Here is a 27039-nt window from a genome sequence, read left to right as displayed (position 1 = left end):
ACATTGGAAGTTTGTCGTACATTTACATTTTTTAAATGCTGCATGGATTCATGCTCATCATTGTCATCATCATCAGAACCTGTTTTTAACTATTTGGGGTCGGTTACGTAAATCCTGATCCTCCATTCTGCTCACACTTGAAAAGTAACATTTATTTTCTGTGCAAAATTTGTTACATAGTGCACCATTGTCTTCCCCAAATATATTATTATTAGGTTCCCTTATAAATATTGCTTTTTTTCCCTATCCAGTGAGAAACACTGATTTATTTAATGTCCCCTTAAACACACTCAACAAAGTGACTCACATCCTTGTATCAAGTGCCATACATATTTCCTCACTAAGCTTTTGAGCTTTGCTCAGATGAACCAAACTAATCATGTCCTTTTTCATCTCCTCAAAGCAATGAAAGCCCTTTTCAACGAAGCTTGCATGACTACATGCTATTAAGACTCCATTGTAAGTGAAACCATTAAGTCTCATTGCTGTTAATTCAATTTCTTGGAAAAGAGAGAGCCTCTGTTCTATGCCCATGATTTCCATAACCAGAAATCATCACATACATAAAAAACTCTCTCTCTCTCTCTCTCTCTCTCTCTCTCTCTCTCTCTCTCTCTCTCTCTCTCTCTCTCTCTCTCTCTCTCTCTCTCTCTCTCTCTCTCTCTCTCTCTCTCTCTCTGTGTGGCGTTCAATCAAAGAACCTTTAAGCTTTCTGCATACATATTTAGTTATTTACCATGTTGCTCTCCACAAGTACATCATCACTGAGGTCCCTCTTTACTGCATTGCAATGGACATTTTTTCCGTGTCTGAGAGAGGTCCATTGTGCACAAGATGTGAGGCCACATTCACTTCCTCATACATCTTAGAAAAGGCTTAACATTCTACTAAGAACCTCCATCCTTCCTTTATGCTACCAGATTTTGCATATATTTCTATCATGGAGCTCCCCACAAACACATCACTACTGAGATACTTCTTTAGTGCATTCTAGTGATTATTTTCCCATCTCTAAGAGAATCCCAATGTGCACAAAATGCGAAGCACTCTTATTCGTACATACGCGACGATCCAATGTTACGCACCAGATATGAAGCCACTCTTCCTCATACATATGTGATGATCCAATGGAGTTGCCAAAATTGCAGGATGTCCATGATCAAGCCATTAGTACAAAATGTGGTGCTCTCGATTATGTTGATATTTCATTCGAGGGGACGTATACCAAAATTGTGTTTTCAGAATGCTCTCATATGTGGACAGGCAGAAAATGGTAAAGCAATTACAAATCCATCGCTATGTGTCAAGGAGGCATGAAACTCTGACTTTCATCTTAAGAAGGGATAGTGGCATTGGCAATAACTTACTTCTTTTGTTAGTTACTGTTACTTCAATTTATTATTGGTATAACCATCTGGCCTGAATTACATTGTATCTATAGATATTTTTTGATCTCTCTCTTGTAATCTCATCATTTTTCTCACTTTCTCTGTAATTGTTCTCTCTCCAAAATTCTTGTTTGATGCTAAATATAGATTTTGTGTTTGCTACATAAAAAGATTGTCGCGATAGAAAACTCTTGCTGCAACAGAGGTAAGCTTTTATCTCATTTATCTACACCAGATTATTCATGTTGGGTATTATTAATATTTTTATTGTCTAATACATCAGCTCATTGTTCAAAAAATTGACTCGGCCAAGGTACTTGGCCTCTGGCCAAGGTGATTTACTCAGGCGAGTCCAAGTAACGGGCACGAGTCCAGATCATTCTTTTTTAAAAAAACCATAGAGAAGAGGTCTAGGGCCCAAGTGACCTCAACTCAGGTCACTTAACTTCCATATGTCTTCTATTCAATTTTTTCAGGAAGGATAAGGCAATGACCATTTTAAAAGTAAACTCTGGGCTTTGTGCATACTCCTTGCCTCGCATGATGATTTTTAATCCGCAAGTGAGGCATACTTCAGGCATTTGGTCCCACGTTACAATTCTAGGGCTGCGCAGCCATCAAGCTGAACATATAAATGATACAAACAACAGTAAAATTAACTGATGAATTCGGTGATCATTTCGAACATACACAAGGACAAAAAGGAAGACAATAATTTTCACTTTTAAGAAGTGCCATTGATGGCAATTCAGATCTCAAGAAACTTCAACCAGAAGATCTCAAGAAACTTCAACCAGAACAAAGTAACAAACATCATATTTCAATTCTCAAGTACAAGAACAAAGCCAACAACAAAATGGAAGTGCTCTTGCCTCACAGCTTAAGTCATAAAGCATCTATGAGAAAGCCAAATCAGCATGCATTCATAAGAAGATTTTGACACCAATACACACCATTTCGATATTCTCTCATAAAGATGTTTTAACAAAAAAAATAAAAATAAAATATAAAATAAAAAGAAAGAAACTTAACATCCCTACATGATAAAAGTCCAACTGAAAACACACTCAAATGAATAAACAAGAAAGGAACACCAAAATGGATGCCCCGACACATGGAACTTGTCCATGGAGAACAGAATCATTTGGGATCCCAGGTTTAAAATCATCAAGTTGGCCTTTGAGGTCCTACAAAGTTGTCAGATGCCCTGGTATGTATCTTAGGCCTTCTTAACTATGAAAAAGTAGGCCTACAAGTTAATGCCAAAGAGAAGACTAGGGGCCACTCGGTGGTGAGCTGCAGAACCGATCAACTACAGTCCTACACTTCAAGAGTGTCGGCATAAATGGAAAAATTCTAAGTAAGGAATTATCAGCAAGTTTGGAATCCCAACGGAATTTCCAGTTGATATCTTTTTTATTACTATTGCTGTCGTACGCTGAGACCTCAATGCAATTCCGCACAATTCGGGCAAATAACAGGGATCTGTAGTGACTGATAATACCCAAATCATAATTGTGCGGATATCTATTTCTTCTATAGAATTTTTTCTCGAGGGACAGTTCCATGACTTTCTCCCACATTGTCTCGGCCAGACCCCATATTATCGATTGGCCTCTCTTCGGGCCTTGAACAAGGCACAACCGTCCCTCCCACTCCAACAAGCTGCACTGAAATCCTGAGACCCCTAAAGGCATGGGAATACTTTTCCATTCTTCGGTATCCATATTAAAAGAGAGCAAAACATACTCTTCCATCTGGTACAACATGTTGTGCAGAGCCAAGAACCACCCTGAATATGTGACTCCCCTCGTTCCAGGGGCAATGGTTTTCCAATATCCATCTGCCGAGTTGAACATGCAGAGCCATCTGCTCCTCCTACCTACATGCCAGAACCACACGAAAACCTTGAAGTTATAGCTTACTGGATCAAAATAAAACCCTTGAATATCAAAGTCATGATTATTGAGCGGTGGGAGGATGATGTATTGTTGGCTAATGGGATTGCAAACAACAATATCTTTGAAATCATCCTCAGTTCTATAACACATCATGCCATGACTGCAAGCCATTTGCTTCACACATGCCTCCATTCTGTAAAGCACTAGTTTTCTTAAGGCCACTTTCGCAGTTGGTAGACTGAGGGTGTGGAGAAAGTAGCACCCAGATGATAAAGACACAATTGCAAAGGTTTCAGAAGGCATGGGTGGAGATACATGATGTCTTTCACTGAAGCAGGAAGAGGAGAGTTGTAGTCCCAATGACTTGCACACCGGTTTTAGTCGGCAAATATCTTCTGCTGGGAGTCCCGACAAAATTTTTAATACAGTATCTTCTGGGAGATCAGCGAGGGATCTAAGCATAGTGTTGGCAGCAACAAGAGACGTGTCGGTAGTCATTTCTTCATCAATGGAACAAACTTCCTCAGGAGTGGGAGAGGCATTGTCCTCAGCTTCCAAAGAAGAAGCATCGTCCGAGTGCTTTCGTTTTTTCGAGTTCACTAGCTTTCTCTCCAGACTAAGATGGAAAAGAGTTAGTCTCAGAGATGACATACTGAGAGAGACAGAGAGGAGCTCTGAAGATACTAAGACACAAGTGGTGAAGTAGAGGATGAGAGCTTGATAAATACATGCAGGGGAGGAACCCTGTTTTATAACATTTGGAGGCATGGACTTTGCATGCTTTCTTTTTCTGGCCATCCTCAATTAAGATAGGGGAAAGGGTGGGCCCCCAAGATGCTCAGGCCAGAGACAGAGGTACAAAGATAGTTAAAAACAGCCAATAGGACATTTGTCTCTCTAAGCTGTAAGCAGCTTTCTCCATGCCTCTAATTAGCTAAAATTTGGAATCACCTCTTTTCTTCCCGCCTCTAGTTCGATAAACATAGGAATCATCTACCTTAATATTACTGTATGCTATTAAAGTTCTGGGATTTAACAGCAAAAATGATCTAACAGGAGGGAAAGCAAAGAGTCAAAAAAATTTGTTGAAGGAAAAAGCAGAAAAGATAAAGATATAAATTGTAAACTGCTTAAATTGTGGAACTTGTGTCATCATTTTAAGTTTTAGACAAACACCTTATTTATCCAGAAATTTTGAGACAAGATTTGATGAGGGAGACATTTTATTGTCACTTGGATTGGATATTAAGTGACCCAAAAATGGTGTTTACATGGTTTCAAATAAGCCAATTCCCTAATGGAATTAAGGCCAGCCTAACGGAGCTTAAAGTGACATGGGTGAATGGATATAGTAATGGGTAGGGTTTTGGTACATCAGCAAAACACCTATTTAAAATTTTATCTCAGCAATGGCTTTTGAATACAGAATTTCAATTATCGGTGATCTCAGTGATCTCAACCACCATGATCATTACTCTAAAAAAAGTTAAATTTTAAGGGAAACATTTCTATACTTCTCCTACAGCATGGAACATTTCTACACTTCTCCTGCAGCATGGAAGATCTATGCTTCTCTTATCATCCAGCCGTCCAATTTTGATCAAGACAGCCACTCACCATTTGATCTTAGATCCGACATCTTAAAGTATTTTATTTTTATTTTTATTTTATACAAATTGTATGAATATGAAATTTGGTACGTGTCATCTTCTCAATGGGGCGCATCTAATAAAAATATTAAAAATAATTTTTTAATAAAATATAATGACCAAAATACCCCTTGAAGATTTTAGGGGTATTTTGGTCCTTTTATTTTATTAGAAATATTTTTTTTATATTTTTTTTAGTGCGAGTTTAATAGAGGATTGGACATCCAAAATTTGGTGTCAAAATACTTTATAGAAAAAAAATTAAAAATAAAATAACATAGAGATATGACATTGTGATTGGTGCAACATTAGCCCTCCGTTCAGAATGCACGGTTAGATAAGGGGAAGCATATCAGTTTTATGCGGTAGAAAAAACATAAAAAGCTTGCTCAAATATTAAAATAGTTGATTTCAGTTTTGGGCGGTTCATTTTAATTCTTTGTAAGTCATCAAATCTAAACTATTTTGGAGCTGCAAGCGTGCGAAACTGAGACCAAAATGCATTTGCAGTGATTTACGATGCGTTTCAGATCCTAAATCCACAAAAAAATAAAAATAGACTCGTCCCATGACGGATGATAAACTTTTTGCATATAGGTATTTGTTTCCTCAACCAATTGTCACCGTTTTAACGGCATATATAGCCGTAACTATGTAACTAGATGGCAATACTGCCGTTATAATGGCAATGTCTATTGCCATCTCAATTGAGAAACAAAACAGAGATTTGAGCCTAGAACTTAGTGTAGCAAATCATTAAGCGCTAACCAATGAAGCCTGGGCTCTTTTTCTTTCGATAAGATTTTTTTATTTTAATAAAAAGATGTCACAATCATTATTAGTCATTAAATGTAAAAACACGGTCTTGGGGTTTGCGTCATTGACCGTACTCAAAATCTAAAGTTCCATTTGTCTCACTGAAATATAATTAGAACTTGCTAGAGTCCTTTATAAGGTTTCACATGAATATTAAGAGATTGCATTGCATATTTTTAATCCCTTTAATCTATACTACACGCAATAAATTTTCATCATTTTGCAACAATATCTTTGCATTTCAATTAATTTGATCATAACCATTGAAAATTATATCTTATTGTAGTAAATAAGAAATCCTAATATGAAAATTCATTTACTGTTATTTGAGAATCTTAATTAAGAGGAACGAAATGGAAATTTGGGATTTTAGAATCCTCTATGAAATTTCATGTCAAAATTTTAGAGACTAACGCTTAGTTCCTTTAAATCTATACTACATAAAAATGTTTTTTTTTTTGTCGTCGAGTTGCAATTATATCCTTCCATTTCAAATGATTTGGTTTATAACCATTGAAAAGAAAAAAAGACAGATATTATCGTATTATATAGGGAGTCCTAATAAAAATCAATTTAATCATTTAGTGCTATTTGATAATCCTAATGAAGAGGAACACATGGAAATTTGGGCCAAGGATATCTCCTTGTAGAGTCTTAGCAATTAAGGTTAGGATTAAGAAAATTTCTATTTTTTTATATTTTTAAATTTTTACTTTCAAAAGAATAAGAAGTATGACACATTCCTATTTTTAGATTTTATGTTTAAATTTTTTTCTATGGGATATAAAGTGCATGCAGATCCTAATAGAAGCAGAAGCATCATAAATAACGTTTCCATAATAAATAAAGCTTCCATACATATATAGCATTTAACTAAATTTTACATAACAAATGGAACCCCCCAAGGTTCCATTGCTTTTTAAACCCCACAACCAATCTAGTCATCATTTATTTTTGCAGCTTTAATTCTGAAGAAATATCCCATGTATAAACCTATAATTCTTGCTTTAAAAATTTGAAATTTGAAATTTTAGAGAGCCGAAATAACTTTTAGATATAGAAATTATCTCAAATTTCAAGTTTTTAGTGAGAGAAACTAACTCAAAAAAATTTGGAGAGAAAAATTATTTTAAAATTTGTAGAGAAAAAACTATCTCAAAGTTTAAATTTTCAAAAAAAAAAAACTATGTCAAAATTTTTAGAGAAAAAAAATATCCCACATTTTTCAAAAAAAGAAATGGATTTACATATGGGGATATATTCAAGAGAGAATTGTTAATACAAGAGCAATATACTGAAACTCACATCCACTGTCAGAAGCAAGTAACACGGCCAGACTCGGCCTAGTCCAACAGAGGACGGCCCTTAAAATATAAAAATAAGAAAAATTGAAGACTCGGCCTGGTCTAACAAAGGCCCCTTAAAATATAAAAATAAGAAAAATTGAAAACTAAAAAGTATGTACTAAGGTAAGTTCAAACTCAAAACACGTTTAAAAAGTTAAAACAGTGCTAAAAATTGACAATTTAGATAGTGTATTACAATATGCACTATTTTCAAGATTTGCAGTTTTTTTTTTTTTTTTTTAACGTGCGTGTATCTCAAGGTCAAGATGATCGAATTTGAGGATTTTTTTGGCATAAAAAAAAACTTCTTCTAGTGAATTGACTGAAGGTCAAGATAATCGAATTTGAGGATTTTTTTGGCATAAAAAAAAACTTCTTCTAGTGAATTGACGAGGCGACCGTTAGTTTGGTTGTGTTGGGCATCAACTTTATATCAATTATTTTCATGTTAAAAAGAGAGAAAACATGGATTTAGAAAAGGTCTTGGTTTGCATAAACCTTAAACAATCAAAATAAGGTGCATTTTAAAACGTTGTTATAAGATGTAATTTTGATGTCAACAATTCTTAGGATGTTCCCATAATCTATTTTCATCCCTAATTATAAAATTTTGAATTTCAAAAATAGATCAAATCGAGTAGATCTATAGACGTATAAAAAATGTTGAAAATTAACAGTCTAGATAATGTATTAGAAGATGTACTATTGTTGAGACTTAAAATCTTTTTTTTTTCATATCTATCCATCTCGATGTCGAGAAGATCGGTTAGATGGTTTTCCAATGTCAAAATAGAAGGTGTCAACATTATATTTTTTTCCCTTTTAAAAAAGCCCAATTTAGAGTTTAGGGTATTTTAAATATCCAAAAAATAAAAATATGATTAGGCAATTTATCAATTTTTTCCAAGTACATCTAAATCATGCAAGCAAAATTTTTAATTTTTGTACTTTTTTTTTTTTTTCAAATACCCTGAGGGATTCTCGGCCTTCCCTATGGGGCGAGGCTTAGTTTGAGTGGCCTCTGCCTAGTCCCAACACACTTTGAATGCCATGAGTATCATTGATGCAGTAACAGTTTGAAATTGAATGCTCTGAGTATCATGATATATCATTATTATTTTTTTTGTAAGTATTATATCATTTGTTAATTATACCTATGTTACATGCCGTACTAAGCCATTGATAGAACAGTTTGAAATTGAATGCTCTGAGTATCATGATATATCATTAATTTTTTTTTTTGGTAAGTATTATATCATTTGTTAATTATACCTATGTTACATGCCGTACTAAGCCATTGATAGAAGTTCGGATTAAGCCATGCTATGTCCAACAACAAAAGTTGATGGACCATATTAACAAAGTGAACAGATCTAAAACATATATTTCTGACTTCCTTCAATAAGCTTGGAGAAGGCATAGTACAAGATGTCAACCTTAAACAATCCAAGTAAGGTGTATCTCTAAAGATCCCGAGAGATAGTAATTTTGTTAAGGGAAATTTTAATATTGACATGAAAATCTACTTTAATCTAATTATGAAACTTAAAATAAAAAAGGTACAGATTGAGCAGATCTACAAACAAATAAAAAAACTCGTGAATAGACGGTCTAGATAATACTATAGAGTACGGTTTTTATAGAGCCGAGGCTCTAAACAATCAAAGTAAAGCGCACATTCAAATAATGTTGATAAATGTGGTTTCAATGCTAACTTTCAAAAAACAAATTTGGTTTCAATACTTAAAATATTTATGATAGCCTTAAAATATATTTTCATCTTTAATTATAAATTTTAAAAGCATAAAAAATAGTGTAGCTATGTATGAAATCTTGAAAATTTTGAAAATTGACGGTCCAAAAATGCATTACAAGATGCAATATTTTCTAAACTTGAAATCCATTTTTTTTCTCATGTCCATGCATCTTGATGTTGAGATGATCAATTTGAGGGTATTTGGACATCAAAACAACCTCTTCTAGTGAAATTTTTGAGGTGGGCTCTAATTTGATTGTTTAGAGTCTAGGCTCTATATAAACCTTTTCCTATACTATAAGATATCCTATTTTTGGGACTTCAATTTTATTTTATTTTTTTTTTTAACATTCATATAATTTGAGGTTGAGATAATTGATTAGAGAGTTTTCAAGATTGGAGCAACCTTTTTTATGGATTTTTTAGGCATACCTTTTCTTTTCTATTGCATAAGGTTACGACTTTTTTTTGAAAAAAAATATTTTATAAGGTTACAATTTTGTAGAAACTTTTTTTTTTCTAAATATTAATAAGAATTGTCCATAAAGAAATCATTTATCTTTTGTACATGGAGGTCATAATCATCTAATGATGTATGCATACATAGAGATATTTTCTACTATCTTGGGGAACAGAGAGTCTACTATTTTGGTGAGAGTGGGAGTGAGATTCTATCCAATCAAATGTCTAAGGAGACTTTATCAATCTAGCACTAGCCACAGTTTCTACAAGTCCTAGAATTCATGTAGAGATGAGTCTCCTCTTCAATATCCATTTCTGAGATGGATTAGGATCTAATTTTTAAGGAATATATAATATCTCACATTGAGATCACGAATATGTAAAAAATAAGAATTTTTAGAAACTAAAAATGATAATTTTATAAAAATTATTTAGAGGATTGGTTTTAATTTTCTTGGAGGGGATCACCTAGTCATACACATCTTCAAGATAGATATTTTATGACTCCCCAGATGCAAATGAAGAAATGCGTCCCTGACCCATATAATAATTTTCCTTTTTGAAAAGCTTTACTAATATTTTGTTTATCAAAAGCAATTATGTCAAAATACAATTATTTTTGAAAAATTAGATTCTTTACTAATATTTTGTTTATCAAAAGCAATTATGTAAAAATACAATTATTCTCAAAAAAATGGATTCGGAAAAAAGATAAGGCTTCAAAACACTCTAACTAAAGTCTCTACCCCAATTCCCTCTTTTTTTTGCCAATTCATCAGCCTCGCATTGGCCTCCCTATACACATGCTCAAAACTCACTTCAATTCAAAATCCATAATCTCAATCTCTTATATTCTATAATTATTGACAACCTAAACAATATGATTTTAATAGAAATTGATTTTTTAAAATTCTATAATCTCTATAAATATTGATAACCTTAATATTTTAGGACTTTGAAATCGATTATCGATAACCTTAAAAATTTAGGACTTTGAAATCGATTTTGTTAAGATTTCTATCACTTGAAGTCTTAGGTTTCTTGATTACAGTCTCATGCACATAAGCAGGCCCACCTATCCACAATGAAAAGGGGACAACAAAAAAGGCCCAAGACCGGTTTTGGAGGAATAACACAGGTTTTGTTCATCGGTGATTGATACATGTTTCATGACCGCTCTCTCTCATTGATTCCTTTTCTATTTTCTAGTTCATTGTGGTTTCTTCCAACCTCAGGCGTTTGAGCTCGTTGTGTCTTCTTCCAACCTTCGACATTGAATTCATTTCGAGTTGCAGAGAGCCAAGTCTCAAGTTGTCTTAAGTTCAAAAGGTCTCTCAAGGAGGCAGATCCATCTCTTTGTTTTCTCACCAAGAGGGACAACGAGGTCAAGCTTCCAAGATCCACAAGGGTCAAGAACAAGACCCCTGCACCCATCCAAATCACTGCAGAGCAGATTTTACGAGAGGGTCGTGAGCGTCAGGAGGCCGAAATCAGGCCCCCCAAACAGAAGATCACTGATGCAATTGAGCTTGCATATTATAGCCTAGAGAAAAGCAAGGAATTTGAAGATTTGATCAGAAAGGTCAGGTGGAACACAAGTATGTGGATCAAAAATGATCAATGGGAGGAGAGCCAAAAGGATATTGGTCGAGCCAGGTCAGTTTGGAGCGTGCTCTTGAAGTAAACCATAGGGATCCCACATTATGGTTGAAATATGCAGAGGTGGAGATGAAGAATAGGTTCATAAACCATGCGAAAAATGTGTGGGATCGAGCGGTCACTCTTCTTCCTCGAATCGATCAGCGATGGTGCAATTACATATACATGGAAGAGATGTTGGGTAATGTTGTGGGTACTCGACAGGTTGGATGAGTTGGGAGCCTGACCACAATGGTGGGCTGCCTACAATAAATTTGAACTGAGGTATAATGAGATCAATAGAGCAAGATCAATTTATGAGAGGTACGTACAGTGTCATCCTACTGTTAAGGCTTGGATATGGTATGCGAAGTTCGAGATGAAGAATGGGAAAATTGCTCGAGCTCGGAGTTGCTATGAAAGAGCAGTTGAGAGCTTAGGGGAGGCTCGGCATAATGAGGAGCTCTGTGGTATTGCGGAGTACGAGGAAAGATGCAAAGAGATGGATAGGGCTCGATGCATAGTTCGAGGAAAGATGCAAAGACTATGCTATGCAACAACTCCTTTGGGCAAAATAACTACTTGGTAGGCGTTTTTTATTGTTTTGAAAGAAGAAAAAAAACAGGATTTTTAGATCTTGAACACTATATCTTTCCCTCTAAAAATTGGACAATTCCTATTCAATCTTGAAATGTTATTTTTTTAGGCATGTAGAGTGAGAATTTTGAAATTTTTTTTTTGTTTTTTTCTCCTTCGAGTTTGATAGCTGAGCTCTAGAGATTACATCCCTAAGTCATGTACATGTGGGTGTTTGAGCCTGCAACCTGAGAAAGAGAGATGAAAAAACCATAAAGAACATTTTTGGCTATGCAGAAGAAACAAAAAGCCCACTTCCTGTAAAAAACAGAGAACCAGTGGAGACAGAGGAAGACAGACGGAGAGAAGCAATAAACTAGGGAAAAAAAAAAGACAGTTAATCCAGTAAAAAAGGAAGCGAGACCGAATCCTTACATTACATACCCTTCTACAAACCCCAACATACACAAACAGGGGATATAAAACCCAGAAAAACTCCTCTCTCTAACCGCAAGCTCCTGTGTGGTTTGCTGAAAGCCTCGACAAGAACTCGCAAGTAGTGATCCATAGCCATCGCCAGTAATGAAATCGATCTCCAACAAAGGCCCCAACCCCCTGTGACCCACTGTAATCACTCCTCTTACCCACAAAATGCCAACAAAATCCCAGAAGAAGCAATTTCATCTTTATGTTAATCTAAGGGCATTGTCGGCCGTGCCAAAACAATCCCTGCCATGCCGGGCTCAGACCCTGTTCAGCCACCAACACCCTCGGCCTTGTCTCACACCATTAGTATCCTCGTTGTTGATTTTACCCTCCTCCCCAATGTTTATTTGCCACAAGTGACAAACAAATACGACCCAATCCATCTATTGTGCAATTGAACACAGGTGGAATTCGATGCATAAATCAAAATCAAGATCCCGAATCATCGGTAAAAGCCTAGCAGCACACCATAACATTGAGAGTCCAAAATGTAACCCTATATATAATTCCAATTTGTGCAACCAAACACGAAGCCCAACATACTATATTCAACAGAGCATACATCAAAATTGAGACCCAGGATCTTCGGTAAAAGCCTAGAAGCACACCATAACGTTCAGAATTCAAAATGTAACTCTGTGACTCCAATTCATCAATTTGCACAACATACAAAGAGTCTAAAGTCTGACTCTTGACATGGCAGTCTTGGGTAAATCCAACATTCCCTCAGCATAATTCTATCTCACATATCAGATATTTTGAAGATCTCCTATAAAGTTTAGGAGATTTTGAATTTCAAGTCCTTTCAAATATTTAAAAAAAAAAATCAATAACCTCATGAAACTAGGATTTAAGTAGATAACAACTTTCCTAAGTATGGAACTTCTTTACATCTCGACAACGTCAAGAAATAAGGATTTTAACAAAAGCCAATTTTACTGAAGTCTAGGACTTCTATAAATCTTGATGAACTCAAGAAATTAAGACATCAATTGAGATCAATTTTTCTATTGGAAATTAATTGTACAATTCAAAGCCTGCCTCTCTCTCTCTCTCTCTCTCTCTCTCTCTCTTCACCCTTTCTCCCACACACATACACACAAACTCGCACATACAATACCCATGCATTGCATGGCCATGGGTCAAGAACAAAAAAACAAAAAATAAAGGAGTGTAGAATGAAGCTAACAACAAACTGCAAAAAACTCCTGATATATCTATGACAACCAACTAGCTTCTTTTATGCTTATGGTGAGCACTAATATGGGTTAGGAAAGCCAAACCAGCTCAATCCCATTTCCAGGGCCACATACATGGTGTAGCTCTAGCTCCGATCAAGTTTCACTTCTATTCGGGTTTTCTTGAATAAATGGCGACATCGCATGCAAGAAATGCTACAACATCAACCCAACAAAAATTGAAACAAATAGAGTGGAATCATTTGTCAGAAAATTGTTTAATAAGGGTGAGGACCTTAAACTTTCCCTTAACCTGTCCCAAACCCAGGTAAAAGAAGTACGCTGCGTTAGGTAGGCAGCCAGTGTAAAACTATGACCCATCTTATCATAATTCCTGAACCTCTGTCATGAATCCTTGTGTACGAGAATTCCACCGAAACAAAAAAGAATTAGCCTAAACTACGAGAAGGAAGAAGAAAGGTTTTGTATTTCTTTACGTGTTATGCCCTATCCCATGAATTACAACCCATTTTCCTGCAAGGGACTAGAGTATAGACATGAGGAAGGACTGAACTCAATAAAGTGATCATATATCTAGTTCTATAAACATAAGGCATCAGTCCTGTGGGCAAAGCCTATCATTCAAACCTTTAATATTTCTTTTAATACAAGGTCTTAGGACTGGCCTTTAAGGATTTAATTAGGGGGTAAGCCACATAGTAGATCATGATTTGGAACCTTGAAGTATGTAAGAAAAACCAACCACATTAATCTACCCTTCCAGCATATCAAAAGAAAGAAGGATATGGTGTAAGTTCTCAATTATGTGGGATCCTTCTAAATATTTCTGAGATGCTCCAGTCTCAAATGATGGCCATATAATCAGCAAGATACCTAGGCCGCACTATCTGAATGATTTAATGGGGTAGATGGGCTTGTGATGGCCATTGAGACTTCCCAATCCTAGCCCAACAACATCAATGAAGGCCTAAACCATGCAATCCCTGTCAAAATTACAGATGAGAGAGAGTTAAAATCCAGTAATATTATCTTAGAGAAGGCAATTCTTGAGAAAACTAGTTCTTGACTCATAATACCACTGGTAAAAAAAGTCCATCACTTGCCACCCAAGGAGTCAATTAAGTTCATGAAACTGGCTCTGCATTTGGACCATGCAAGAAACTTTGTTTAAGCCCCAAACTACTGAGAGCACTTCAAGAAGCAAATAGAATAAGGCACACCACAAAGTAAATGTCCAAAGTCTTCTTATTCAAACATGCAAGGTCTTCGAGTAGGCAATGGATTTCATGATAAGTCCAATAAAATTCAAGTTCAGGGTATAGATAAACAATCCCCTAGGATTTGGATTTTCTCTTTTCATCTATGATATAGTGTTTACGATTCAAAGCATATTCATGAACAATTAAAAGAGAGAATCAAAACACATACATGCATACTACCCAAGAAAAATATTTTTTTTTTTGAAACTGTTAACTGTACCTAAGAAAGATACTTTAATAAAAATAATAAAAAAAAAAAAGTACCCAAGAAAGATACTTCAAAAAAACAATGAGCCACGTATATATTTCTAAGAGACGTTGCCAAGCTAACTGCAACCATGAAGTTCAACTGTCTAGGATTGTATAACCCTTAGTTCCATAATTTCCATTTAATCTCACTGATACTTCCACATCTTAAATAGGAAAAATAAAAACAAAAACAAGAAATCATACTTGAAAAAAGAGCCCCTTATATAAAACTTAAATAACTTGGTTTATCTTCTTGCATGGAGCGAGTGTAAATAACTTTGTTTATCTTCTTGCATGGAACAAGTGCAAACTCGCGAGGAATAGCAGTATTTGAAGTCTGATCAGTACAATTCCCGGCATAAACTAATCTTCCACTTCTAATTTCAAACCACAGGGACGTGCAATCACGTTTCAAACCACAGGGACGTGCAATCACGTTGGAAGCCATGTCCGGTCACCTGTGACCGAATTGTATATCAAGAAAACCCCTTGATTCCTATTATTCTCACAACAAAGCAACCCCCTAGAAGAAGCTTTAATGAACTCTCCACGCGGCTTTAAGTAAGGGATGACACTTATTGATTGGTTCTAGTCAACGAATACAGTTAAAGAAGCTGCTTTCTATTATGAATCCAGAACAGACAGCCGATCTGAGACAATATGCCTGGATAAAAAAGGGATCACACAAAAGACGATACCATCTTTTGTTCACACACCTAAACTTGAGTACGGACTTCAGTGGCAACCTGGATAGTATCTCTAACAAAGGATACTCAGTTTTTCCAGCCATCATCTGATTCTTCTTTACATCAACTAGCTCATTTTCATCAGCATTTTCTGCTCTACTTGGTTTGGAGAATGGAAGGATCTCTTCCATTAACTGTAACAGGTTTTGAAAGGATCAGCAAAGATACAAAACTATTAAGGACATAAAAATTCCCAAAGTGAAATAATAAATCTAGAAAGCATAGGGGAAACCAGAAATAATTTTTGGATGGTTGCTTTTGTGCAAAGAATCAAGAAAATAATGTGAAGGACTCTAATTCATAGTAATTTCATTATAATTGCTTCTGTGCAAAGAGAATGAGCAAACAAAAGCTAGGTAAACTTCATACAAAACGAGCAACAAGAATGCGTAATCCCCTTTGTCATGTTTTTATTATTCCAAAGAGAACTAAACTGTTAAAGACTGAAGAATGCTACTAAGCTAACTCAAGTAAGTCAAAAGATCATTCGCTCTTGCAAGAGTGTTTCCTCCCCTCGGGTAAAACCCAATCTAGGAGGAACTCTAAAACTGGGCAATGTAACCTCTTCAATCTAGCCACGACCTCAAAAACAATAAATCTCATCAATAAAGCGAACTTTCTGTCAAACAAAAATAAACCATTCGGTGAAAATAAAAAATGTCCAAGAAAAAGAACCGCGAAAATAAACAGAACTGGAAGTGAGAGGGAATCACTACTTTTGGGGTCTCTGAAAAACTCAATTAGTCAAGTTAGATTGAATGAGGAAGGTCCAACCCTTTGCTGCCATTTAAAATTGAAAATGTTTTTGGATTTTCAATTAGGGTTAACAAACAAATTACAGTAGATAACAACGGTGAACAAAAGGAGGGAATTCTTAAATACCTTAGATCGCAGGATTATTCAGATGTGTAAAGGTAAAACCTAAAATCACGTATCGATCATGAGAGAGACAAATGGGATGAGAAGTCGAAGAGCCGTCAACAGAGAGAGAGAGTGAGAGTGAGAGTGAGAGGCTAATTAGACGATGGAGACAGATCGTTTCAATCCCGTGAGTCGGAATATTATTTGTAATAATATTGGGCTTTTTTTTAATGGAAAAAGTTAATATAGAGCTCTAACCAATCAAATTTGAGCCTATATCAAAAATTTTACTTGAGTTTGTTTTGATGTTGATGTGTAAAAAAGAAAATAGATTTCAAGTTTTGAAAATAGTGCACCTTGTAATGTATTTTTTGACCTTCAATTTTAAAGATTTTCACCTTTTCATAGCTTGTTCAATCTATATTATTTTTTAAATTTTAAATTTTATAATTAAAAATGAAAATATATTTAAAAGCTATCACAAAGATTTCCACTATTGAAATCACATTTCTCGATGCTATTTGAAAATGCACTTTATTTTTATTGTTTAGATCCTCAACCCTATAAAAATTACACCCTTTTTAAAATATGGATGCGGTTTGTATAAAGCCGAGGCTCTAACAATCAAAGTAAAGTGCACATTCAAAAAGTGTCTAGAAATATGGTTTCAATATTGAAAAAAATGGATTTCAAATTTTAGAAGTAGTGCATCTTGTAACGCATTTTTAGACCGTCAATTTTCAAGTTTTCATAGATCTGCTCAATCTACATTATTTTTTAAACTTTAAAATTTATAACTAAAGATGAAAATATAATTTAATGCAATCACAAAACTTTCCAATATTGAAATTACATTTCTCCATACTATTTGAAGGTGGGCTGTAATTTGATTGTTTAGAGTCTCCGCTCTATACAAACTGCGCCACACACATACATACATATATATATATATATATATATATATATATATATATAAACCTTATAACAACTAACCAGCTATAATGAATAAACTATAAGTGAAATGGAAGTCCTAAATTCTTCATCATGCAGTTCAAAATGCACATCATTATTTGAATTTTAATTTTTTTATATAAATTTGATTAATATGAAAATTTGGGGTGTATACACTTAACACTATTGCGCACTATATAAAAATATATATATATAAATATTCAATAATTTAAAATGACCAAATACCCCTATCATTTTTCAAGGGTATTTCGGTCATTTTATATTTTAGAAATATTTTTTATACATATTTTATTTGTGCGCCCTATTTTTTTAGTACACATGTCTAAAATTTCATTATGATTCAATTTATTGAAAAATAATTAAAATTAAAACAATGATATGCATTTTGAACCGTATGATGAAGATCGGATTACCCCATTCCACCTAAAGTACTATTCATTATAGCTGTCAGCTATTGTTAGCTTTTCCATATATATTATATATATATCGTCACCACATGTCATTCAAGAAATTGTTTTGAGGTTTGGGACTTAGGTTTGGATAGAGGATGGGTGAAATGGTAAGAACAAAAAAGAAATTCTAGGGTAAAACCAGCTAGGTAGCGTGAAGATATTTGTAAAAAAAGTTTCCAAACCATTAATACTTCACATGAAAAAATCAAGTGATTATATAATCAATCAACTACAAGGTCCCTAAAAAAAATATTATATTTAATATATTAAAAAATTTAAAATTTAACTTTTATTTCTTAAAAATACTCTTTTTAAAATGACTAAAACAAGCTCCAAAAACTGTGGCATAAGAAATCTAATAATATAAGATGATTTAATACATTTAAGAGAAATAAGGTCGAAGTGTATCGATAATAATGATGTTGGGTTCATGTGGCCCTTAAAGGCCTTATTAGTGATTGTAAAATGAAATGATAGAGTAGAACATGAAATCAGTAGGAGTGTGGTCCCTCGTGAGTGATACTAAGCAAACGATGTTTACAGATGCTGGACTATGCTTGACGATCTAGGCTAATTAGTTGGAAAAATCACATATTACCTGGGCATAAAGAACAAACCGAAAAGAGTTCTAATGGGTTAGCCCTTGATAAGGTCGGTGAACATGCCTGGATGAGTGAGCCGAGGGACTGTGTGACCCTTGTGTGTGATGGTGGCTTACAGAGACGGGGGCCAACGCCGCATCCATGTACCATCACATGGCATGCATATCGTTAGATCGTTCAGGAAAGCCAGAAATCCACCTTTTAGGGCGGAGCATATGCATGTGCGAGAGATACTCTCATTCACCATAGGAGCAATGGTCGCATCAAGACTAGGTGACCGTGACTCGTCTCTAGGGGAGGACCTGAAATTCACAGACTGGGATTACGATTCCTTGGCTCGTCTCTAGGGGAGGACCTGAAATTCACAGACTGGGATTACGATTCCTTGGCTCATCAACCAGACTTTGGAAATCCGCTAATGAGCCCCTGCTTTGACTGTGGGTGATAGAAAACACTGGGTCGGTCTGATAAAGCGAATGTGGTCTGTAGTCCACAATTGAAGGCAGAGTGCCCCCATGATTGTTGATTCCTAAACCATATGGATCATATTCCTATAAAATTAATTTAATTGTGTTTGTTTTATGATGAAAATTATTTTAATATTATTGGTTGAATTTTTATGAACCCCTGGATATTTTATTTATAATTTTTTGATTTATAAAATTAAAGATATTGATTTTACAATTAATTAAATATTCAAATAATATTCTAAAATATTTTTATTAAATTTAAATATATAAAAATACCATGAGAGTCCATTGTGCACATGGACCCGCCATATTTTTAGAAAGTGGATCCCATGAGTGCCTTCCTTGGGTGGCACACCCCACCTTTATTCTGTTTCGTATTTTTTGGTGATATGGTATGCGGCTATATGGTTTGAAGATATTGGCTTGATATATCTTTGAAAGATTTTGTGGAAAGATTGAGTAGACTTGTATTATAACAACGTCATGGCATGCTCAATTATCTCTTAACCTAGCTATGTTAGGCTCTTTAACCATTGTTGTAGCTCACCATATGTATTCTATGGTATGCACAATATTTTGACTAGATTTAATTTATTTAATTTCTATTGATGAGAAAATAGTTTAGGAAAGGGGGATAATGGTTCATGTACCTTCCATAATATTGATAGCTCATTTATGGAATGGATGGCCAAAAAACACCTTAAAAAACCCTAATCTTATTTAAAGAAGATTGTCTCTCCCAAAAAAATCTCTATGCCTTATCTTTCTATCTCTCTCTTAAGAAAGTTTATCTCTTTCATGTTTGATCACTCTCTCTCACATTGTGAAAAACCTAAGGGTTTAGGTTATGGAGTTCTTCTCTCCTATATCTCAAATATGATTTATGGCTAAGGGTTTTAGGGTTTACCAAAAAGAGAATACATCACTCTCAAACTAGGTTTCTAAGAGAATTCAACTACGGTTTGAGTTTGTGATCAAAGAGGTTCATGTTCCATTGGTGTGGCTTGGCCAAAATTTACTTTCTCGGTTCGAAATTGAAGCTAGACCATTAATCATGCGACATCGGATCATGGTGACTCGGTGTGGGGTGTAATAAACCCGGTTTAGGTAATCTCCGACACTCTTTTTTTTGTTTCTTATGATCTTATATTTTATTCTCAAGCATAGTGCATTGTTGTTTCAATGACATCAAGTTGTTAAGATCTTGGTTTTATTGTTATGCTGATTTTATTTTGAAATATATCTTATTATAATAAAAACCACATGTAAGTGATCTTTTGCCAAAAGAAAGGGGTGAAAAAAATAAAAAATAAAAAAACATGTATTCCTAAGTAAAAAAATCACATGGAGATTTCTTTCAAAAGAAATAAACTCATTGTGTATCATGATTTGTTTGTATGTTGATGATATAATGATATTTGACTCTCACTTAGAAACAGTGGTGGAAACTGGAAGATTCCTTGTATCAAGCTTTTATGAAAAGGACTCAGGTGCGGCATATGTGATACTTGGTATAAAAAAGATGTATTGATATTGAAATAATCTCAGTATATAGATGATACATTGACTAAGTTTTGATATAATGTTTGCAAGTGAACCTCGCATCTATAGATCCTCAAATTAAGACAATAAAGATTAAGGTGAGATGTTTTCTCAAATTAAGTAAGCATGGATAAATGGTAGCAGCTTCAGATACTAATCTCAACAGCTATGGATCCTCATGCAATGAGTTGTACTAAATCAGATATTGCGAATGCAATTGGGGAACTTAGTAATTATGCAAGCTGCTTAAGTAGAAATATTGTGAAGCAATCTTGCGTTTTGAGATATCTTAAATAAACTATCAATTTTGAGATACATTGATATCACGCCTTGTTAGAAAAGTATAGTGACGTGAATTGGAACATGGAACTCCAAGATTTACTATAAGCATCCAGAATGATTTTCACCATAGCAGGTGGAGCGGTATAATAGGTGTCAAATAAACAAATGGCCTATGTCTCTCGACTATGGAGTCAAAGTTATAACATTGGATTATGCTTGTGAAGAAAGAGATGGAAAAGGAAACTTGTTTTATGACATTCCAATTTAGCTCAAAGCAACAAAAAGTGATCACAACGAATTATAATAAACATGTTGCAATTGTTTGAGCAAGCAAAGATAATTTTATATATATATATATATATATACACCAGAGACTTAACCCCCATACAAATGTTGATGAAGTATGAGGATAGTGATTTTATAATATGTGAAGTCCATGAAAATTTGGTGTTCATTTGACAAAAAGCCTTGCAAGAGATACATTGCAATATCAGTTTGTATGGTCAGTTTGTAATACTTAAAGTCTAATAAGTAACCACTAAAAGTTAAAATCCAATCTAGTCTTTTACTACTCAAAAGATTTAGATTCAACATTGTAATATCAGTTTGTATGGTCAGTTTGTCATTGAACCTGATAAAATGTTGCAAGCACCCATTTTAGGGTAATTCATAAATGATATGTTTGTCATGAGATTGAGCCATACTCTTAATGATGTCTGTAACCCCAATAAGTTGGGGTGTTATATATATAGGGATACCCTTGAGAGACTCACACCTATAATGCACTTATAAAATTGGTATACAAGCACGAGGCATGTAACATACTAACAATAAAATGACACCAGAGAAATACGTTGTTTATATGTTGTGCTATCGGTATATTAGACAAGATCCTTGATTTAAAGGTATAAGCTACAATGAAGTTTTTATGCCCTATCTTCATTTCATGCAAATGGTGGTGGATGACTAATGTTTTTATATTGTTGTGAAGTAAGTAGAGGAGTTGATAGATGAAAATATTAGGTGTTATTTATAATATATTTTTGAAAACTTGAAGTCTTTGGAAAATATAACTTTGAATTCATGGAAAGAGAAGTGTTTTTAATCCCACATTAGAGAATGAAGGAGAAAATTTATGCTAAAAATATAACAATACTATCTTTCACAATGTTCTTAGAACCAATGAGAGAGAATGCCTATGTAAGGTATTTGAGACATATGATCGATGAGCGAGAGGAAATAAAAGCACTTGAGGCGCACTTTGCACTTTGCTCGATACAAATATATCTTTGGCCCGTGCATGTATTCAAGCTAAGCTATTTAATGGTTCAGTTCAATTTTTTGGAACCTGAAAAGCCTCTATTATTTAATGCAACCTCTATTATTTAATGCAACTATTGGCTATCCAGTTGAAGCAATGATATCATGCAATCGTTGTAAAGTTAAAAATTCATTTTATGGCCATTTGTTGGATCCAAATTTTGAAATACACACTCTTTTTATTTTAATAAACAATCGTAAAAAAATAAAAAATTGAAAACACAACCTAAAAAGTATTTTTTTAGCCCAATTAACATAGGCCATTCATTTTGGTGAGATGCTTAGATCTAGGCCTTAGAAGGATTTTTCATTTCCAATTTTTTTGGATGGCATTATTATCATTAGATGAACAATGTTAAAAAATAAAAAAACGATTTTTAGTTCATAAAGGCTAAGATCTTGAAATTCACAAAATGAATGGTCTAGATTCGTTTTTGGAGGTGACTAATTTTGACCATATCTAAGGTTCAAATTGAATTTTTTTTTTTGAGGATTGATTATTGAGATGAAAAGAGTGTATGTGCAAAATTTGGAGTCACACAAATACCACAAATATGGTTTTCTAGAAGTGTCGTTGCATTATACTATGATACAACCGTTGCATTGGATCATTGCTCATCCAGTTGCATGTAAGTTTTAACTAACCACATTGTCAAAAGTTGTAACGAACTTGGTCGTTTTTTTATTATTGAATTTAAGAAACAAAGAGTTACAACTCTTTATCATTCAAGTGCATTAAACAATCACATTGAGTGTAGATAAAATGACATTTTCTCTCCTTAAATAGGACTTGAACTTCTCTCTTGAAAATACAGGTTTGTACATAACCATACCCTGTTTTTAGACACTTTCTTATACGAATTTTCTATCTTCTTGTGTGAACTTTCTTAACTAAAAGGGACTTTGGTGCTCTAGATCTTGTGGTATATGTGCATTTCTATATGCATGATAGTGTTCAATATTCCATTTCACCGTATATGAGGACAAATTTACAAAGAGAGTTTAGATAGATGCTAAATCTGATCAGGGCCAAATATTATGTTTTCATAGCAAAGTTTTCGCGCTTGAAAACAAAAAAAATTTTTGAACTGTTTTAAAACTCTTCAATTGTAAAATCTAGATTTTGTGCCTCAGTTCACCCACCAACTTCCAACAAGGATTGAGCACGAGGTAGCACGAGCCCATCAGTGGCAGCATCCTTAAAGAGTCCTTAATGGCTCTCCGCAACCAGATCTTCATGAAGATGGGAGGCCTTCTGCTGTGTTTCATCAAGCCCAACTAGCCTGTGTGTGCTTTAGAGTCACACATGATTGCCCTTTCCATGCCTTCGTGTTTGTTCTTGAAAAAGCTATCTTTCTACTTTCTTTGATTTGAGGCAATGTTCTAAAACCCGGTAATTTCTGATCTGGATCGTCGGTTCGGTTACGACCAAAAACCCCCTTATATAATTGTTTACCCTCTTTTTAAGTTTATTTAACATTTTCTTTTAAGTCCCCTCTACATCCCTGCTACTTTCGTTTTTATTTTATTTCGTTGCTTTTTAACCATTTTCTTGAATCACCAATTCAGACCGATCTAGACCTCATGTGGATCGCCGGACACATATAAGTGAGTGAACGATCCACCCTATGGATCTCGTTTTTTAACACTGATTTGAGGAGAGCGGAGATTCCTTTTTATGCAATTAGGAAGAGTTTTTTTTCTAGACAGGACCTCATTAAATATCCCGACTTCCTAAATTCATGCTAAAAGCATCAATAGGTTCACAATCAAATTATTGTTAGCATTATTTACAGCCAAAATACAATCACAGTTATTAAACTTAATGAGACTAACTAATTAGACCGGATTTTGCCGTTAATAGCGAGATTCCTGAGCCAAAAATAATAATAATCTGTAATTGATTATATTTTCAGATTATATCGATAAGAACATTTAGCTTTGGAACAAAAAGGTCACAATGATTCCTAACTGTAGGATAGAAAGTAAGCGATTAGGGTTACTTCCCAAAATTTCAAAAAGGATTTGATATTTTTAGTGAACCAATTTCATATTTAATAGCAAAACGTGATTATGAAATTGCTATAATGAAGTTATACAATCTCAATGTCTCATTGTGTATTTTTACTTCAGTTTAAGCCTTAATCAGAGTGCTCCTAACAAGCCTATTTTTCATATACGAGAAAGAAAAAGCCTGTGAAATTTAGAGAAGCAAGCCCTCTTTGTTGAGAGGAAACATGTTTGGGTACACAGAGGAAACAAAAAGCTCACTTCCAGTTATCCAGTATATAGAGAAGCAAGCCCTCTTTCTTACATTATATAAACTTGTACAAAACCCTGAAATACACAGACAGAGGGAACAAAAGCCCCAACCCCCCAACCCCCCAACCCTCTCTCTCTCACCCCAAGCTCTCCTGGGGCTTGGCCGAAAGTCTCTTCAAAATCTCATAAGTCGTGATCATGGTCGTCGCCGACATCGACATCGAAGCCGACCTTGGCCCTAACCCCCTGTAACATGCTGTGAAGCCCCCTTCTCTCAGTAATCCCCGAAGAGTCTGCAAAACCCCGGGCCTCCTCCCATTCTCCTCCCCATCCAACACCTGCAATCTCGTCTTTATTGTGTCTAGTGGCATCGTCACCAGCGCTGAAACACCCCCAGCCATTGCCGCGCTCAGACCCTGCACTGCTGCCACGGCCTTTGGGCCTGGTCTCACACAATACCCATCCCCTCCGCTGCATTTGCCCTCCTCTCCATTGTTTCGGTGCCATGAGTGACAGAAACCTATACCGCCCCACACCATCCGTTGCACGACAGAATACGAAGCCCACCATATCGCATTCGACGGAGCATATGTCAAAATTGAGACCCCAAATCCTCGGTATAAGCCCCGAAGCCCATCACTTCTGATTATGGTTCTTATCGCATCCACACCACCGCTATACTTTGTACTCAAGGCACAAGGCCCAGCTGCATTGCCTCCCTGAACCATAAGACGTTGGCTCACAACGTCGACAGGAGTCCAAACAAGCTGCGCTGCGACTGCTGCACTCAGCCCGGCAACTGCACTGGCGGCTGCAGCTGCTGCCGGGTCAGGAAACCCTAATCTCACCGTAGCAGTTCCAACGCTGGTCTTAGTCACCTCTAGGGCGGTCATATACAAAGCCCTTGCGGGGATTGTGCCCATCAATGAAGTTCCAAAGCCTCTGTATAGGCCTCGGAAGCCCTCGTGGCGAACGATGGAGAGGCCGAGTTTTAATGAGGGAATTTGAGTTTGGGAAACCTGCTGGCGGGTCTTTAGGACAACAATGGGGTAGAGGGCAGCAGATACGCCAGAGAAGAGGGCAGCACCGAGGAAGAAGAATCTGGATTTGTCGAGCATTTGCCAGTCGACATCAGCAGGGAGGTGGATCTCAGTTGCCGATTCCTCTTCGGCAGTGCGAAGGCTCATCTTAGCCACCTTGAAAGCCCTTGGGAATTTCAGCCAAAAACACACCGGACAATGTACAAACTGACCAGGAAGAGCAACCCCACGAAAGCCGTAATTTCACAGGAGCACAGGGGAGAATACAGTTTTCTATTTTGTAGCACCCAATTTAGAGAAACAAAGGATGTCTTTTATTCCTTTCTTTTCCCACAAGAACAGGTTTTTGGAGCCCCAGCTTTTGGTGGAGAGAGAAAGGGTCGCTGATTTTAATAAGAACAGGTCTGGAGCTCCAATTTTTAGCAGAGTAAGAATGGAAACCCGTTTATTATTATTATTATTATTATTTAACAAAAATGGGTTTTTGGAGTGCCCAATTTCCAGTAGAGAGAGAATGGGTGAATTTTTTTATTTTTTATTTTATAATAACAGGTTTTTGGAGCACCCAATTCTCTGCAAATTTGTTAAAATGAAAACACAGAAAATGTTACTTCTTCCTTCTTTTTATCATGAAATGAACAAATCCAGCTATTCTCTAGATTTAAAGACTAATGGATTGAGGATCAAGTTGGTTAGTTCTTAGATATATATACGGTACATATTATATAGAACAAATCTGTGAAGAAAACAAAGGAAAACCCAAAACCCACAAAGGGTTTTCTCCGCAGAAGAACAGTTCTAGAGAGATAAAGCAGAAAAGTTCTAGAGAGAGAAAGATATCCTGTACACCAGATTCATATATATTACAGAGGAAATGGAGGACGACGAGAGAGGAAGAGAGAGAAACTAAGATCTATGTGCAAAATCATCCCCGTAGTTTCAGAGACTGCAGCAACAAAACTCAGTATACAATGAAAAAAAGGGTTTTAAGGAAGGGTATTATCCGCCATTGCTGTGGGAGTACCTGATTCCGGGAGCCCTTATCCTCCGAATCCAAACACATTATTGTGTACTTTTCTCTCTCTAACCGATCATCACTGACCGGAAACACCGAAAATCGGATCCAGATCCTCCCGGAAAATACCCAGAACACCAAAAACTAGAGAGAGAGACAAGAAGAAAGTATTTACAGTGAAATTTTACAGAGAAGAAAGGCGGGTTTTGAGAGAGCAAGGGGGGGTTTATAGAGAGAGAAAGGGGATGGAGGCAGCCTTCGTCGCGAAAAGCGAAAGGCTTGTGGCAAGGAGGCGCTCTGCTTATTAAAAGGAGAAAGTAGAGAGAGAAAGAAGAGAGAGAGAGAGAGAGGGGGCTTGGTGCCTGGTTAGGGTTTTTGTTTAGAGATGGGGAATACCGATGACGACACGTGTCCGTCGCCGGTTCGGAACTACCAGCGGGCTGTGTCGAGCTCCGAAACTGACACGCGCCTGTTGTCCTAACGTCCTGTTCGAGTGTCCGTACGGACACCGCCGGGGATACCGTTAGTGGTCTCACCGACACGTGTCGTTGGGGACGGGGTGTGGGGACTGGCTTATCCACAGGGCCTAACCTTTTTTTTTCTAAGAGTTTTGTACCTTAAACTCTTGCTAATTAAAAACAATTAATAATAGTTTTGGGTTCTTCATAAACATAGAGATTCTTCTTATTAATTAAATAAATTAATTAGCTTCATTAGGAATTTATTATCGAAAAAATTTATAAGGTGCTG

The 27039-nt window shown here is 35.7% G+C and overlaps 1 protein-coding gene, 1 long non-coding RNA gene and 1 pseudogene across 2 annotated transcripts; 1 reads left to right on the top strand and 2 right to left on the bottom strand.

Annotated features, from left to right (window-relative positions):
* The first annotated feature begins 10402 nt into the window (after positions 1 to 10402).
* LOC105421070 (uncharacterized) lies at positions 10403 to 11665 on the top strand (annotated as a pseudogene).
* A 3088-nt stretch (positions 11666 to 14753) lies between these two features.
* LOC110007715 (uncharacterized) lies at positions 14754 to 16522 on the bottom strand. Its single transcript, XR_002281821.2, has 2 exons — positions 16354 to 16522; positions 14754 to 15605 (listed from the first exon to the last, which is right to left on the bottom strand). It is a non-coding gene; the product is annotated as an uncharacterized LOC110007715 (long non-coding RNA).
* A 7652-nt stretch (positions 16523 to 24174) lies between these two features.
* Positions 24175 to 26635, bottom strand: LOC18439375 (Mitochondrial substrate carrier family protein). Its single transcript, XM_006849541.4, has one exon. It carries the CDS (start codon positions 25419 to 25421, stop codon positions 24372 to 24374), a length of 1050 nt encoding a protein of 349 aa, XP_006849604.1. The 5' UTR covers positions 25422 to 26635; the 3' UTR covers positions 24175 to 24371.
* Between the last annotated feature and the right edge of the window lie 404 nt (positions 26636 to 27039).

Source organism: Amborella trichopoda, chromosome 4 (assembly GCF_054954075.1).
Source record: "Amborella trichopoda isolate Santa Cruz 75 chromosome 4, AtrichopodaSantaCruz75HAP2 v2.0, whole genome shotgun sequence".
Lineage (NCBI taxonomy): Eukaryota > Viridiplantae > Streptophyta > Magnoliopsida > Amborellales > Amborellaceae > Amborella > Amborella trichopoda.
The sequence above is the reverse complement of the archived record's forward strand: the minus strand, read 5'-3'. Positions and strand labels throughout refer to the sequence as shown.

Excerpts from the sequence above, each read along its gene's own strand:
- LOC18439375 (XM_006849541.4), bottom strand. The coding sequence starts at position 25,421 with ATGAGCCTTCGCACTGCCGAAGAGGAATCGGCAACTGAGATCCACCTC.